Source organism: Lepisosteus oculatus, chromosome 23 (genome assembly GCF_040954835.1).
Source record: "Lepisosteus oculatus isolate fLepOcu1 chromosome 23, fLepOcu1.hap2, whole genome shotgun sequence".
Lineage (NCBI taxonomy): Eukaryota > Metazoa > Chordata > Actinopteri > Semionotiformes > Lepisosteidae > Lepisosteus > Lepisosteus oculatus.
The window spans coordinates 10,122,458-10,138,506 of record NC_090718.1 but is presented as its reverse complement, the minus strand read 5'-3'; the positions used below and the strand labels follow the sequence as shown (position 1 = coordinate 10,138,506).

The 16,049-nt window shown below is 42.0% G+C and overlaps 1 protein-coding gene across 4 annotated transcripts in view; it reads right to left on the bottom strand.

Moving 5' to 3' along the window:
• Positions 1-1,088: 1,088 nt before the first annotated feature.
• Positions 1,089-16,049, bottom strand: part of usp28 (ubiquitin specific peptidase 28) — a 28,078-nt gene continuing 13,117 nt past the window's right edge. For 2 of the 4 annotated variants that reach the window (XM_015337789.2, XM_015337790.2), the window contains exons 11-26: positions 14,787-14,914; positions 14,434-14,529; positions 12,944-13,129; positions 12,283-12,497; positions 11,994-12,064; positions 11,457-11,685; positions 10,653-10,862; positions 10,190-10,326; positions 6,706-6,906; positions 5,859-5,954; positions 5,308-5,486; positions 4,401-4,479; positions 3,933-4,012; positions 3,719-3,842; positions 2,594-2,789; positions 1,089-2,197 (exon numbers count right to left, since the gene is read on the bottom strand). In XM_015337789.2, coding sequence (XP_015193275.2) covers positions 2,022-2,197; positions 2,594-2,789; positions 3,719-3,842; positions 3,933-4,012; positions 4,401-4,479; positions 5,308-5,486; positions 5,859-5,954; positions 6,706-6,906; positions 10,190-10,326; positions 10,653-10,862; positions 11,457-11,685; positions 11,994-12,064; positions 12,283-12,497; positions 12,944-13,129; positions 14,434-14,529; positions 14,787-14,914 — 2,403 coding nt within the window. In that variant the 3' untranslated portion in view covers positions 1,089-2,021. The remainder of the gene's footprint in view (positions 2,198-2,593; positions 2,790-3,718; positions 3,843-3,932; positions 4,013-4,400; positions 4,480-5,307; positions 5,487-5,858; positions 5,955-6,705; positions 6,907-10,189; positions 10,327-10,652; positions 10,863-11,456; positions 11,686-11,993; positions 12,065-12,282; positions 12,498-12,943; positions 13,130-14,433; positions 14,530-14,786; positions 14,915-16,049) is intronic. The other 2 variants (XM_015337791.2, XM_015337792.2) reach the window with 2 other exon arrangements.

The following is a 16,049-nucleotide window of genomic DNA, read 5'->3' as shown; positions in this document are numbered from 1 at the left end:
TAGACTCCCTCACTAACTTTGAGTGATACTAAGACTTAGAAGAACCTTATTTTGCCCTACAAGGAACTTTATTTGTGTTCGCTGCGTAAAATTAAAAACAACATGAAAGCAAATCACTCTAACTGCAGTCTAGTCTGTTATATTTTCCTTCAGGTTACTAAATTATACATAACAGACTAATTATAAGGACACTGGTGAAAAGGGGGAAGGAGGTAAGAAGAAAAGTCCGTAGATCTAAGCATCTCCTCTTTTATGGTTGAGAATGGGATGCAGGGAAACCCTAAGAATTCAACAGCCTAATGAAAGCAGGCATAAATAGACTCACTTAGTCTTCATAGGCAGGGACCATACTGTATCTTGTAGTCAGTAAAAAGGCTTACTGACTACAGAGGGGGTGATGGCATTGCCCTTTTTATTTGTTCTTAAATAATGTCTTTAAGACTATACTGTCTAGTGCCCACTATTTTGCTACTGAGAGATACCACTCTCTCCAACCTATTTTGGTTGAGATAGTAAGAGACCCAAACCACAATGTGATGCAGAATGTCTTCTGGGTAGCTATTTTTGGAGAATGGCACATCTCTCAAGAAGTCAAATGTAGACTCACTCCCACTTGGAGTGTTACTCCTCAGGACGCCCAAGCACAGAGCTGATCGACTTGCTGTTTAAAAGGAATGAATGAGTTACAGAAACATATTTTCCTTGACAAAAACACCTCTCTAGAGCAATATGACTCATACTCAGTAAATACCCTTTCCTGATCTCCCGTCTTTTAGTACTGTAAAAAAAGTATTCAGCACTCCTGTGCTGAATATCAACTCTAAACAAAAAAAACACTAACCCAAAACCCACAGCTAGCAAATATTAAGTGTAATAAATGTGTTCATGTTGTTAAGATCATTTTTCAAAATAAAGATAGAGACAATTATAAAAAAATATGTTTTTAATCTTATATATGAGCTTAATTCAGAAGACATATATTTGAGGTAGATGTTTTTTGGTAACAGCAGTCACAGACAAATTAAGAAATGCTCCAAATGTCATCAAAAAGAGGACAGAAAGAATAAAAATCAAAGACAGGCTAGAGATCAAAGAAAAGTGTGACATTTTATTGAAGATGAAATTTAAGGTTAAAACAGTTGACATTTTCTTTGGTATAAAAGCACGGCATCACAACGCCGGATAAAGGATTCAGTGACAAAGGTTTAGAGAACAGTTCTTGCCAGATGTGTCATTAAAGAACAGAAACTGCCGAGTAGTGACTTTGTTTCTGAACCCGACTCTGGCTAATCAAACAAAATCAAAACAGAAAGAAGTGTGGATCTTTCAGTGGATGGTTAAAAGTAAATAAGGGCAATGAAAAACCGTAGGTACTACGACAAGATTATTACAAATGGAAGGAGCTTGCTTTCTTTTCTGCTAAAAGGCAACACCAAATTGTCATCATATGAAACCCACCAAAAGAATAATCTTATCAGTGTAACACTTATGTCAGCCATTTAAAAGTAAGATTGGCCTTGAAAATACACAGCTGCTGTCCTAGTTTATCCCAACACAGTTTATGCATAGGTAAACAAGATAAATATGTGTACTGGAAATTAAAACTATAATGAAATCATGGTGAAACAAAAAAATGCATTTTTGTTAACTTGTGATTTTAGTGTTTCCTTTCATTATATAACCGAAGCGGACGGTTTTTGAGAACAGCAATGACATGTTTTTACACAGTTTGGGATTAAAATGGCGTTTAAAAAGGAAGTGAGCAACTTGGGAAATAAGAATCCTCCAATTTGCTAATTCAGCAATAAAAAAATCTCTGATGGTAAAATACTGAACAAGAGCATAAGGACTGAACAGCTGTGGTCATTAAAAGGTTTCAAGCTTAATGTTTCCAGTTCAGTGCAGTTTTCCCTGACTGTTTTAGATTCTTCAGGGTTTGCAGACCCAATGCACTGTTCAATTTTGGAGAAAAAAAAGTCCTAGAGAGTTCAAAGTCCAGGCTATACAATACATAAATAATCTTATTTGACTGTCACAATTGAGGTACCATGGATAGACTCCATTACAGCCGCAAACCTACTGCACAGATCATGTGGCGAGTTTGGCCGAATCTTTGGGGGTTCCTTAAGGACGATGATTTCTGCCGAGCAGTCGAGCATTCTGGGCAGGAACTCTCCAAGCTTTTCTTGCAGGGCATCTTTGACATGAAAAAGAAAAGAGCAGAGCATGAACTGACTTAGACAGCTCAGTCAACATGCAAGGGCACAGTATGGCGAGGATTTGTTTTCAGCTTTCAGAGAATAAAATGTGTAGAAACGCAACAGGAGCCAGAAACACCGAGTGAAACTGTGCGGAACCCTGTACACCAGTTTGAGGCCGTTGTGGAAGCGGAAGGTAAAAACACAAGCAACCCTCGTGAGTGTCTACTTACTAACTTACTACTTATCAACCACGTTCTACTGAAGGGTTTCATCAAAAAAACTTCAAGGTTGCAATGAGTATTTCACTAAGACAATAAAGAAGGAAGAAACCAGGTAACTTCAGTATGCTTTGCACAGATCAATCTTGGAAAAGAACATGGCGCCTGACTAACCATTCATATCCTGGCCCAGGTAAGAGCACCAGCGGTTCCTTATGGTCTCGATGGCGTCCAGGTCCTCCTGGTTGATGTCATTGCTGATCATCAGGTGCATGCAGGGAATGACCAAGTCATTCATTATGCTCACCCCCTCCGTGACATCACTCTCCTCTCCACTCCGGAAAAGCTTTGCAGCAGCCTCATTCAGCTCCTAAGCACACAGAGAACACCAAAGGTGTCACCCACTGCGGGACGTCTTGACAGCTACTGATAAGAGTTTAACTAACATTTACTTATGTGAAAAACAACAAATCAGGCCCTAGAGTGGTACTGTTTTCCCTCTAAGTGCTTATAAGACGTTTCAGCTAGCTAATTTCAGTTCAGGAACAAGTAAAGGCTTATTCCATGCTGAAAAGAAAATAAAAATGACGCAATATTTTGGCTGTGGAACTCCTTTTCAGATTCAGGACCTGGAATAAACCTTTACTTATTCCTTTGCAGCTTGTGCATGCTGGCGCAGCTACCTTCTCAAACTAATTTCAGGTCACTTGTGTACTATTATCATGTATCTTACTTTATGAACAAATGGCTCTTCAGTCTTCCAAAATAAGTCTCCCAAATTTACAGTATTTACCAGAAAAGTCTGGGTGTGGCAGAAAAGCTGTAGTGAGGGTGGTAGCTGCAACTGACCTAGAGCCACTAGAGACTGTTAAGGTCTTTATTGTCTGTACATGGGTTCGTATGAGGTGTATTGGTTAATTAATTAATTGGTGAAGGGCAGAGAGCCCTATTCACCTGGGGTTTATCTCGACTAGTCTGGTATTTAAAGGGACTGACAGTGACAGCTGATGTTAGGATGCAGTAGAACAAGTCTTTGTTTAAGGTGAGCATCATACTTCTGCTGAATAAAATCTCCTGGCACAATACTGTTGCAGTCCATCGTGGTCTAACAGACACCTGCTTAGAGGGAGGCCTGCCACACTGAGGTTATAACGTAGTTATACAATTTTGGAAGCATTCTGTGCCCACTTTATCACACCTTTCCATTTGTTTTGTCTAACTTGGTTTCCCACGGCTTCTTGTTAGATCAGTTTGGTGGAGGCACAATTAAAGTATAAAACAATGTCAAACGGCACTCACTGTTAAACATTTCCTCCTATAAAGTGCAATAAGTGACTCCTCCATGCCTCTGTTCTCCCCTTTCATCAGCAGGGCGGTGTTGTTCTGATAGGCATAGACAAGGTAGTTCAGAGCTTCCCGTAATCTGGAAAACAAAATCATCACAACACGCTGACTGACTGTCCAGTTGCACCACAGCACAAAAGTATAAGCCGAACACAGGCTATTAACATACTTTCCATTCTGGTATTGCTCTAGCCCTGTCAAAAGATACACAAACACCTTCCGAAAGACGCTGTAGTCTTCATGCCACTTCTGCAGAAATGAAAAACACACAGGGTAATATGAGTGGTAAGAGCCAAACAAGCAACACTGGTCATCACACACACAAATGTGACTGAATGAAACAAGTGTAGCCTACAGCAAAACTTTCAGTGATAGGCAAACAGATTCCAGACTCCTAAAGCAGACCATCACTGGGATACATTTTTTCGTTACAAAAGGATTAAAGACTGAGTTTGTTGTGACCTACAGAACAATACCGACTTTATTTTCATGCAAGCCAAACTGGACTAAAATCTTCACTAAAAAGAATGATACTTTATCCAAAGGCAGTGCATGTACCACATTTACCCTGTTACACAGAATCAAAGGCAGAAACATGCCAGTCTAAGTGGTCAGTGTAGCTTCAATCTGGTCTCACCATATACTCCTCCATATCCATATCTTCTGGACGTATCAGACGCAGCTTAGCTCGAGCCTCCTTCATTATACCGATTGATCTGAAAGACAAGGGGATGAACAGGAATATGGGCATGGCAGCCAGAAAGCATAACCGGAACTAGGACCCTCAATCACATGCACACATTCATGGACAGACAAACGCCTAGTTTCCTGCTGTTCACTAACAATTTCGTGGATGCTGCACACTGGTGGTGGTGGAGGGGAGTCCCCATTACCTGTCAAGAGCTCTGAGTGGAGTGCCCAGAAAAGCGCTAAGCTATAAGTTTAAGCAATTATAATAATAATAATTATTATTTATTATATTTTCCTCAACAGATGTAAGCATAATTAAAAATGCATGTATTGTGAAAACCTGTCACATACAGGATACTACCTTCATGCCCACGTTAGACATCCCACTATGAATAAAAGCATGCATACACTGTTGAAGAAGCAGTCTGTGACTAGTATATTCACATCTTATTGAAAGTTCACTGAAGAATTCAGAAGTCACATACATTAACTGCAAACACAACGCAGGCATCCTGGCCAAATGTCCCATTGGCCTTGACCAATCATGGCCTCCTAATAATCCCCATCTCTGAACTGGCTTCATCCAGGTGGGGCTGCACACTGGTGGTGGTGGAGGGGAGTCCCCATTACCTGTAAACCTCTCTGAGGGGAGTGTCCAGAAAAACGCTACATAAGTGTAAGCAATTATTATTTACAACACCAGTTGGCAAGGATTACTTGTCTAAGGAATGTGAGGTCACTCCCCCGCTTAAGAAAAACTTTGAATTCAGGGGTCAGGTGACAGAATGGTGCCTTGAGCTTTGTGAGTTCTTTTCTCGGCCACTGTTGCAGGTTTCTCAAGTGAGCCGCCTTGCCTCTCATCGTAGCTCAGGTTGCGGTCGGCAAACTGCTCCAGCAGCGTCCTCTCAACGACGCGCTTGGGGGCGTCGTTCTTGAAGAAGTACACCAGGACGTGCTGGAGACGAGGGTCGTTCTGAGGGGTGGACTTCTCCTGCGCCAGAAGGAACAACCGGGAGTATTCCTCGTGAAAAGCCTGGAGCGGCAAAGGAAAGAAAAGAAAAAAAACACAGGTAATTGCCCTTTTAACTTAACAATGCTTTAATGCGAGAAGAAAAAAAAGGGCTGGAAAACATCATGACTGGACAACCGCGTGACAACTAATGACCCGGTAACAAATAAAAATCTACTGATTTTATCCAAACCCTGTGAAATTAGAAAAGGGGCCTCCGCCACATAATCCACTTTAGTCCATTACTCTACCTTAGCAACAAGAACAAAGAAAGAGTACTGCACAGTGAACACACCATTGCAATAGGGGAAGATGATGGGAATTTTATTACTGCTCCCAGAGCTACTACAGTAAGTCAACACCTGGCTGAAGAGAAGTCGAGCAGGTGAAAAATACCTTAATGAGAGCAGCCTCAGGACCGTCCTTGTCAAAGACCTGCCTTGCTTTAGCAATGGCCAGGATAATCCCTTGCATGGCTGGGGTTAGCATCATCTGCCACAGGGGGGCAAGAGGAGGGAAATAAAGAGAAAGAGAAGCCAACATCTAAATGCTAATCATATGACGCTACACTACAAAAACATCAATAAACCATTTTACAGAGGCGCACAATATTAGTAGAGACAGATAGACAGAAACAAGAAAACCACACAACCCAAACAACTACACATCCCTAAAACGATATCCCCTAGCACCCTAAGCACTTGGATAAATGATATAACTGGGTGTGGAAAAATAACTGCTTGGTTTGACTGAGCCATGCTGAACGTTTTATGCCAGGCCTCACGAGATAATTATTTTCCGAGAATGATTATTTTCATAATATTTTTTAAATATTCCTAAATAAAATAAAATCAACTTCTGCCTGTGCAGAACATTTTTTTGTTAATTTTGAAATCAATTCAAGACCTCTGTGTTATACATGTGTATGATTTTGCTTATGTCCCACTTATTACAATACAATACATATCTATTGTATTAGGTTATATTCCATGCATGCTTTGTCAACCAGTTTACTTCCTAGACCTAAGTAACCTACAACAGTTCAGTAACTGTTCTGAATGTGTCTCATCTTGGATGAAGCCTTCAGCCAAATACTATTAGCTACTTCCATGCGTGTTATAACATGGATGCTTCTGAAAGTTGTCAATACAGCACAATACACATAAAAGTTAAAACTTAGGGCAAAACGTGTGTCTTTTTCAGGCATTCCGAACTAGTGAGATTTACATGCAATGATTTATACCTCCTCATTGTAACCATCTGCATCAGAGCAGACAAGAATCTTCCCTACACTCGGAATTTCCACCTCGGACACCTGGCTCTCAGGCTCCCTACTGCCTGCCTCCGGAGGCTGCTTCAGCTGGGGCTGGGCCTCAGTTTTAGAGTCAGCTCCGGACTCTCCCTCAGCAGCACTGCCTCCGGCCCCTGTCTCAGCCTCAGAGGCCTGCCACAAGGAACGTCGCCAAAGGAAGAAAAATGCAGAGAGGAAAAGATTTTAATGGTGGAAATGAAGAGGCCATATTGTAAGATACACACAGAAACAAGGAAATTGCATGCCCACCAATTACAGACTGATAATCTGATACTGAAATGAAGAATATCCTCTGACACCCTTGATCACAGCCCAAATTATATACTTGTAAAAAGCATTTTAGAGCCGTGCGGAGAGTAGTATAACATGACTCACAGGGAAATCAATTTACAAAGAAATGCAAAAATGTATAATGTATGAACACAACAGGGACACCGAGCTTTGCCTAGCAAACAAATGTTTTTTTTTAAAGTGCTCTGCAACCATATCTAATTTTCTTTAGAAGTATGTTAATGAATTTAGTGCCAGAATTTAATTGCTCACCAAGAATCACAAAATGTGCTGAAGTCCTGTTTAAATCAGACAACGGAAATCAACATTGTATTGTATTTTGGTTAAGAGGAACAAGGGAAAAAAAAAAGATTATCTGATTTTTAACCACTAGGTGTCACATTACCACTATTAATCAAACAAGCTGTTTGCTGGGGGAAATTGCACTAATAATAAAGCCTGTCCATTTTTATTGGCTTTTCTTCAAAATTAAGAGCAAGTTAAAGTAGAGGTCAAACACCCAGTTATGTTCTATCTCCTTCCTGGTTTAATTTAGTTATAACTTTCATTTATTTTTAACACTTTTTTTCTTTTTACTTTCATGTGTCCAGTCCAGGTTCACTTTAAAAAATAAAACAAATCAAGTGGTTAGACTACCGCTGAGAGTGACAGACTCTTCACTTTTAATAATAGCCACCTACAGTATCTGACCGATATCTGAGCATCTGTCTTTTGCCTTAAGCCTTTCTATTTTTCAACGTATTTGCCTGTTGAGAGACAACGTATTGTTTTCGATACACAGTTTTTGGCTTTCAGTGCCACAGTGTCTCCTCTGGCCTTCGGGACATTTGCAGGGTAACACTCCTGTACTGAACCTCCTATATAGGGCTGCACAGCCTGTGACGTGTTGAAAGACAAGTGGCTCAAGGGTGAGCAGACCAGAGGAAGTAGGGCAGACTCCTCATTCTCCCCCGTGTGCTATTACAGGTTTTGTAGCCAACTGGCTATTCCAAATCCGGTAGATCCAACAAAATGACTTGGTCATTCTACAAAAATATATGGACGAGTTGCTGCATTACCCTGTCAAAAAATTAAATAAATCTTGCTTGGCCGATAAGAGCTAAATGATCCAAGGATTTTATCCTGCTGTTTCAAGAAGAAGCCAGGCTATCAGCTTCGACAATATGGTTGGGTAACCTGTTATAGACTCCTCCACCCCTTTGTAAAAAATAAAATGCCTCCTGTGCAAAGTTTTAGATTGGTGGAAATAGAACATCTAACTTTCTTTTATTATGAACTGTCATTTTGCCCAAAATGTTTGACCCTCCCCTTAGGTTTAAGAAACATCATCAGTGGTACACAACATGAGTTTTCCTGGAACTCAAGACCTGGTGCAGCTAAAAGTAAAGAATTAAACTAATTGAATCTGCTTTTTTCTGAATAAATGAATGTTCATTCGGTAGCAGAATTTAGACATTGCCAGAGCAGCCAAGTATAGTTTTTATGGAGTTTTTTTTTTTAAAAAACATGGCACATGCCACTCAAATGTATCTTGTGTGTCACTCATGGCACACAGTTTATTGCCAACCCCTGTTCTAGACAAAGATGAAAATGACAGAAACACAGACAACTAAGTCTGTTCGGAATGGGATCCTTCACATTAATTCCCACTGAAACTCTGAGCACAAAAAGCAGCAGGAACTAAAATATTCCAGATTGCTAAATGCAGAGTTTACCAGTGACAATGGGTTCAATTTGTGATCAACAAGAAACAGGTTGGTACTGTGATAGCTGGGAATAAAGCGATCATGAGCTATAAAAAGCTGAATAGCTCATTGTGAAGTACTTCTAAAAGATTATCCCAGCCTGCCTGCACCATCACATCATCCAGTACACTACAGGAATGTTAAATAGATGACTCACATTCAGTGTGTGTCCTATCTTATCTCTTAATAAGGTGGCAGTTTTCTGAGAAACCTCCACAGTCCCATGGCAAAAACACAAATATCTATTTTGTTTATAAATGGCCACGAAAAAACTAAACAACACATTACTGGTAATATCACAGACTGTCTTAATACGTTATTCTATTCTTGTCAGCTAGGCAACCTTAGGAAAAACAAATATTGTACATAAACTATAATAATATAGAAGAGTAGAGGTCTTCTACTACAGGATAAAAACTCTTCTTTACTATCGAGAGGCATGAAAATATCGTTCAGGAAATATTTGAGAGATACTAAGTAAAAAGCACATCATCATTCACTGTACTGTTTGGAGATGCGTCTGAAGGCTTCTCTATCTCTGAAATGCAGTATGATACTTAGGCCTTCACATGCGTTTTAGATAGGGAAACCTTGTTTGAGAGCTGGGAGCTAGTTGCAGCTCCATCGTCTGATCACTGTACCAGGGATGCTTTGCAGTGCTTTAAAAATCGGGGAAAAAAATTACATTCACAAGTTTTGGCTGAGCGAGGACGTTCATTCTGTCTGACCACTGCTCTCGAACTGCGTCCCTAATGAGCTCAGCATGCAGTGCTTTACATTGCAGGCCAAAGTCCCAAAGCTCTGGAATTTTATCTCCCAGGATATCAGTATTCCCGAATGCTATTTTCTAAAGGAACTATATAAAATAAAGTTTAGTGTAATATAATAATAATAATAATAATAATAATAATAATAATAAATGGCCTAGGTCCCCTGTCTGCACATCAGGCTCAGTTCTTCCTCTCTGTCTTATTCTTTCCAACACTATATTCCTACATGCAACGTATTTGCAAGAAAACTCAATAAAGGAACTTCAAGGAAATACAAGAACAGACCTTGCAACATGACAGACGCTGTCTGAAGCACCGGCATTTGGATGCTGAAAGCTGACGTACGTGTGATAAGAGTGGCCTGGCCAGCTGTCTTTGAAACCCCCACCAGTCTGTATATGGACACGCAGGAGACACCTCTTCTTAATAAAATGGATGGCAACAAACCTATGGACCTGTCTTGGTCAACCGCCCACAGTAAATCACAGAAATCACACGCTTGGCCACCTTCAAGGATCTTTTCGACTTCTGAATGCTCGGATTGCATCTTTTATCTTTTAACAAGACAAGAAAACACTGCTTCTGCGACCCGCCCCACACACCCCTAACCTCTGTGAGGGCGGCTTCCACTCCCTTCTTTTCATAGCAGTCGGCCGTGTTGGCGATGGCCTGTGCTGTCTGCTCCTTCACGATCATGGCGTGTTCCGACGACAGGGAACGAGGCGGCTGCTGGCTGGGCGGAGGTTCTTACAGAAAGGAGAACAAGACTGCTTTTAACAGACACGCATGGCGCTTGCTCAGCAACTTCTGATGGTTAAGCCAGAAACTGAATACTAGATTGTATTACTCGCCTACGCCACCGTAACGTAAAACCTGACAACAAAATAAGGCAGACATCTGGCAGACTTCACATTTCATATATTTTCTTCCCAACACTAAGAGTGGCATTTGCCTTTAGGATTTGATATTAAACAAACTGAATCCTACACATGGTGCGTCAAAAGTCAAACAAGACGAGTCACCCTGAGTGGGCAAAACAGACTGCGCGTTACTTTCGATGTTCTTGACTGACCTTCAGGGACCGATTCCGAAGAAGATTCTTGCGCATCTGTTGCTACAGGAATGAGGGATTCTTTCTGAGGCATTTTCCGGAACTGCTCCTCTTCCCACTCCTCCACTTCCTGCTGGAACCAGTGGTTGTCCTCCCGGACATACTGCCTAAGGACTGGAGGGAGGGAATCCATCCCCCCTAACACCTGGCCTGTCTCAGCATCCGTGTCCTCTGTGGCACACAATGAGAGGGGCTTTTAATAAACACACAACAGTGGACACAGAATCACTGTTAACTGTCCAAACGGGACTCCCGAGGGGCTCATCTAGTAACGGTGCTCAGTTTGAGTGCAGGCTGAACTCTATCACTGTGGTGTTGCTGGGTCGAGCCTGGGCCACGTCACAAGCTGACTGTGACCAGCAGTCCCAATGCAGAAGCTCAAAACGTGCGGAAAATAGCTGGGGTTGGCGTCTGTCTGCCCGGGTCCTCTCGGCTTTTGGTGTTAACAGCCTGAACTGTAATGTTTCTCCAGTGTTTTCTCAGATGAATAGCTCAGACAAGTAGGTGTATCAGAGGAGCATGTCTATCGGTCTTTATTGTTCCTTTGGGGTTAAGGAAGTCTCTGCAGGAGAGCCAAGTCTGAAGCCAAATGGCAATTCCAAAAAGAAACCAAACAATGGACAATTTCAGAGGCCAGTTCCCCACCTTAATGCTCACTGTGTTCTCACTATGCACGCTTACACTAACAGTGGCAGCCTTTCACATCTGTGCGCAAGCCAAGGACTCGATCTGTTGTTTGTAACATGGAGCGGGCTGTGCTATTACCGGCTATGAGGTGAGGGAGCATGTCGTCGATGTACATGAGGCAGTAAGCGCTGGCGTTCTTCATGCCGCCGTAGGAGTCCTTCTCCAGCTCCTCCCACGTGGACTCGGAGACGGAGATGTCGTTGTACTTCAGCCACAGCTTGCTTGAGTGGTCACAGATGTAGGCCCAGTAGTGACCAGCAGAAGCTTGACCCTCGTGGACAAGGACAGCGTGAAGCCTGTAGGGCACCTGAAGGGACACAGCAAAATGAGAAGCAGCCTAAATCACCTGGACAAGGGAGAATCTGGATACTGTATCTCATCCAGTTGCGTCAGATCTCCTTAGCCCATGTGTGAATGAAAACAAAAACCTTTAAGCACAACATTAACTGGGAACCTTTGTTAAGTACTGGCCAAGGCTGTGTGTGCATTTCCCAGCAAGAGCTGGAAAAGAGTGAGATCTATAACCCTGACACTGGAGGGCACACACAAAGAATCATCCTTTGATTTATTCTTCCACAAAAACAACACAGGCCTGGCACTAGTGGCAAGACTCACCTGGCTCAAACTAGCATCCGAGTACATGCCTTCCAGCTGCCGGCTGATTCTGTCAATGCTCTCCTTTAGCTCTGCAGAAAGAGAAATGAGAAAAGCTGAGAAAAACGTTATTGTGTGACTAGTGAAATTGTCTGGAGTTAAAAAGTGGATAGGCAAGTCAAGAATTATTCCGTTGTTGAGAATATTTAAAAATAAAGACAGAGGCACCTGAAATTTGCTCTTCGTTACTGTTTAATAAGTAGTCATTTATAGGCAGATACGGTGTTTGGACGGGAGGGAAAAACCTCACCTTGAATATTCTGTTCCACCTCTGCCCTCCAGCGTTGCAAACACCCTTCGACAAATTGCAGCTCCTCCTCCGACACGCTGTGAGGGGCAGGCTGGGAGGGCCACTCCACCAGGGGCCGGCACTGTGTGAACGGTTTGTATATGGGCGTCCTCTGGCCTGGTGGGGCCGGAGAGCTCAAGCAATCGGGTGTCCCCGAGTCCTCTGCTTCAGACAAACTGAGGCCAAATGCGAATGAACATTAAAAGGAGCTAATTTCTGTCTTGAATCACTGCACAGTGGCCAGCAAAGCTTATTTCTGTCCAACATCTAAGAACGTTAATGCGACTTTCACAACCAGCAGCCTTAACAGATCAATTAGTCACAGACAAATCATTTCACATGGGTTGAGCAAGATCTTTTCATGGAAACACTGAACTTCACGGAGTCTTCCATAACTTATCAGCAAGATTTTTGTACAGCAGTTTAATTAACAAATTAATATCACTCCACGTTTGATGAATGTAGAATTTCAAAGGCAGGGAGATGTGTGGGAAGGGATGTATAATTAAGGTACCAAAAAGGTTTAAAAAGAGCTGGACGTGCAAGTCCCAATTTATTTGTACCACGAGATTCCTTCTACAAGGTTCTTTTTAAAATACCAGGAAGCATTAAGTCTCCTTGCCTGGTGTTCTCCGGGGCTGGGTCGGTGTGGGTTGTGGTGTCAGGTGACGCTGTGGAAGGTGGCGAGATCATTCTGATGTCTTCAGCAGGTGAAACACTAGAAGGCTTTGTGGTAGCAAATTCCAGGACGTACTGCAACATGTCTGCCAATGGGTACTTTGCTGGCCCAGAGCCGTAACTGTTGTAACTGTGAAAAGCAATCGGAAAATGGGGATTCTGTATAGAATAAACTGTTTGGCAGCTTGGCATAAGATGAAGAACAACTGAGTCACGTAATGTATGGCCTCTCCTAGTTCTTCTCTTTTTAGACCGAACAAGTTCTTTATACAAAACTCGCATGAATAAGAGGCACATACTGTAGGCAGCCTTTTCTTATTAAACTGTGTTCTAAACTGTTTACAAGATGATAATAATAATAATTTCTCACACTTATATAGCACTTTTCTGGCCACTCCACTCAAAGCGCTTTACAGGTAATGGGGATCCCCTCCACCTGGATGATGTGACTGCAGCCATAATGCGCCAGTACGCTCCCCACACACCAGCTCTCAGTGGGGAGGAGAAGATGTTTACAATTTTCCATACTGTAATTCATGTGTAGAAATAGAATTGAATGGCTGCCTAACTTATATTTATTGTCTTATATGCATCCAACAACTTTTTTTTAAACTTTTATTTTTAAAGTAACTTTGGGGATTCGTTGTATGTTCAATATTGATTTTGCTTAACCATCTAAGTCTTTTTCATTCCTAAGTAGCACAACAGCACCCTTGTCCTGCAACCAGCACCCAGTGCAAGAGTGCTACACTTTAAGGTACACCAGCAGACAAGCTTTGCTTTTCACATTTGGCATTGCTTCCTTTAACTTGCTAAGAAAAAAAATAAGTCTTATTATTCCAAGTCAAATTATTCTGAGCATCCCAATCATTGCCTTAGTTCAAACTGCCCAAGATTTCTTATTTTAGTTAAAAACAATTAATAGTTATAACTTAAAAGAGTGCACTTCTAATGTACAGCTTGAAATCACAGGTCGACTCACAGCGTGCAGAGCCGTTCTGGAACTGTATGGAATTTCATTCATCAAGAAGTTATTGAAAATTCGTCAAGAGCAAACCAGAGACCTATTACAGATTACACGCTGGCTTTTGTACATGTTCGGGGCTGAATAAAGGGCACTGTCTGGCCAATCCTTGTCCTGGACAACCAGTGTATTGGCTTGTTTTGATTCCAGCCGAGCTCTTAATGAATGACACCAGCTGGTTAATGGCTTAACTGGACCAATTTAACAGCTTCCCCCAGCTCTTCAGGTGCTGCTGCTCTAATGTGACCTTGAAAACCGACACGGACACTGGCCATTCACGAGCAGGACTGGACATCAGTGGCTGAAAGGCTCTTCTGAGGATTCTAACCAGACACTCACAGCGATGAGAACATTTAATTTAGAGAATTCTCCAAGACCTGGCGTGACTGCTGACAAAGACCACAGATTACCTCTCCAGTTTCTGCTGCAGAGCTGTCAGCTGGTCCTTCAACTTCTTTGCTTCTCTCCTCCTCTTCCGGATCAGCTCCTTGTTTCTGTGGAGGTACCTGCTCCCACAGATCAACACATGAGAATCAGGGTCATGGAGACTTTTTAGACATTTAGCATAATTTAATTCAATCCCCAAAAAAAGAAGCATGGTCTCTATGACTTGACAAAGTAATTATTTCTTCTTGGCTATTTTGTAAAATGCAGTTTAAATACAGGTAAACAGTATTACAGTTCAGCTAAGGTTCCTATCAATATGTGTACTACTTTGATTTCACAACTATTTAAAACTGTTTAGCCCTCAGCAAATGCGCACCTGTCCATGTATATGACCTGGGGGAACTCCAGTTTCTTATGAATCTTCTCTGGGCGTCCCAGAGATTGGTTGAATTCAAACCTGGACAGTTCAAAGGTCAGCACTGGAGGTAATTTTGAGAACCAGCGCTGGGAAACAAAAATAAAAACAAGAAAATAAAAAATCTCTCATTAATGAAACAAGTATACATTTAAAAAAAAACAGGCTGAATAATAAAACATTAAAAACTAATAGCCCTTTAAATGACACTGTGTATTCACTGTGGAGTCAGAGCACTTGTCTAAGGGTGACGCGTTACCTAGACAACCACAGCTGGGGCGGTTAAGTTTGGATTAGCCGCAGCTGTGGGAGCTGTTTAAGAGCAGGCTAAAATCTTCCCTGGAGGGACCAGCTAGCTGGACACCTTTTTGTTTCTTTTCATTTTCTTTCTCTCCTCTCTTGTGGAGTTTTTTTCTTGTGGAGGTGGAGTTTTTCCTCCCCTGTCCCGCCATCTATCCTCACTGGGAAAGGTTGAGGGTTTTTGGGCCTTGCTCTCCTTTTTCGCAGATCTGGACCCTGCTAAAAAGGGACAACCCAGTCTGGATGCCCAAGCAGAGCATTTTTCTTTGTCCTTTTGTTCCCTCTTTTGCTGACCTCACACCGGTGCCTCTGCCCCCTCAGACGGGGTGTTGACGTTTACCGGTGTCACTGTGGCTCCTCCCAAGAAGCCACATTGTTACACTATGCTTTGCAGATTAACAGCCAACTGAATTTAAAGAAACATCACTTAAAGCAATTCTTCTAAAATCTTATGATTTCCTTTTCATAATAAAATTTTAAAAAAGCAATCTTCTGTAACAGCTTTTCCGAATCAGGTCTCATCATGTCAACTGCAAACAAGCCTTAGACCATTAAGTGCCTCTTATAACATATAGAAAATAGGTGTTTTTTTGTCTTGGTTTGGTGACATCTATGAATTGTCTATCCTTCGGGCCATTCATCCTTTAACATGCTATGAGCTCCACCCCAAACGACAAGAGGACCAACACAGACTGAAGGAGAGACATGCCCAATGGAGGGCCAGAAATATAACAGAGATCACTGTTTCACTGGGAGCTGGGACAGCCCTGGCCAATCCATCATTTCCCCAGGAAGTCCAGAGCCAACTGTACACCACAGCTCGGGGAATTTCACAGTCAGATAGTAACATGATCCAGGCTCAAACTTTCTAGGTCGGTTTGGAGATCAACCTGAGACCAACCTGACCTGGTTAATCTACTCAGG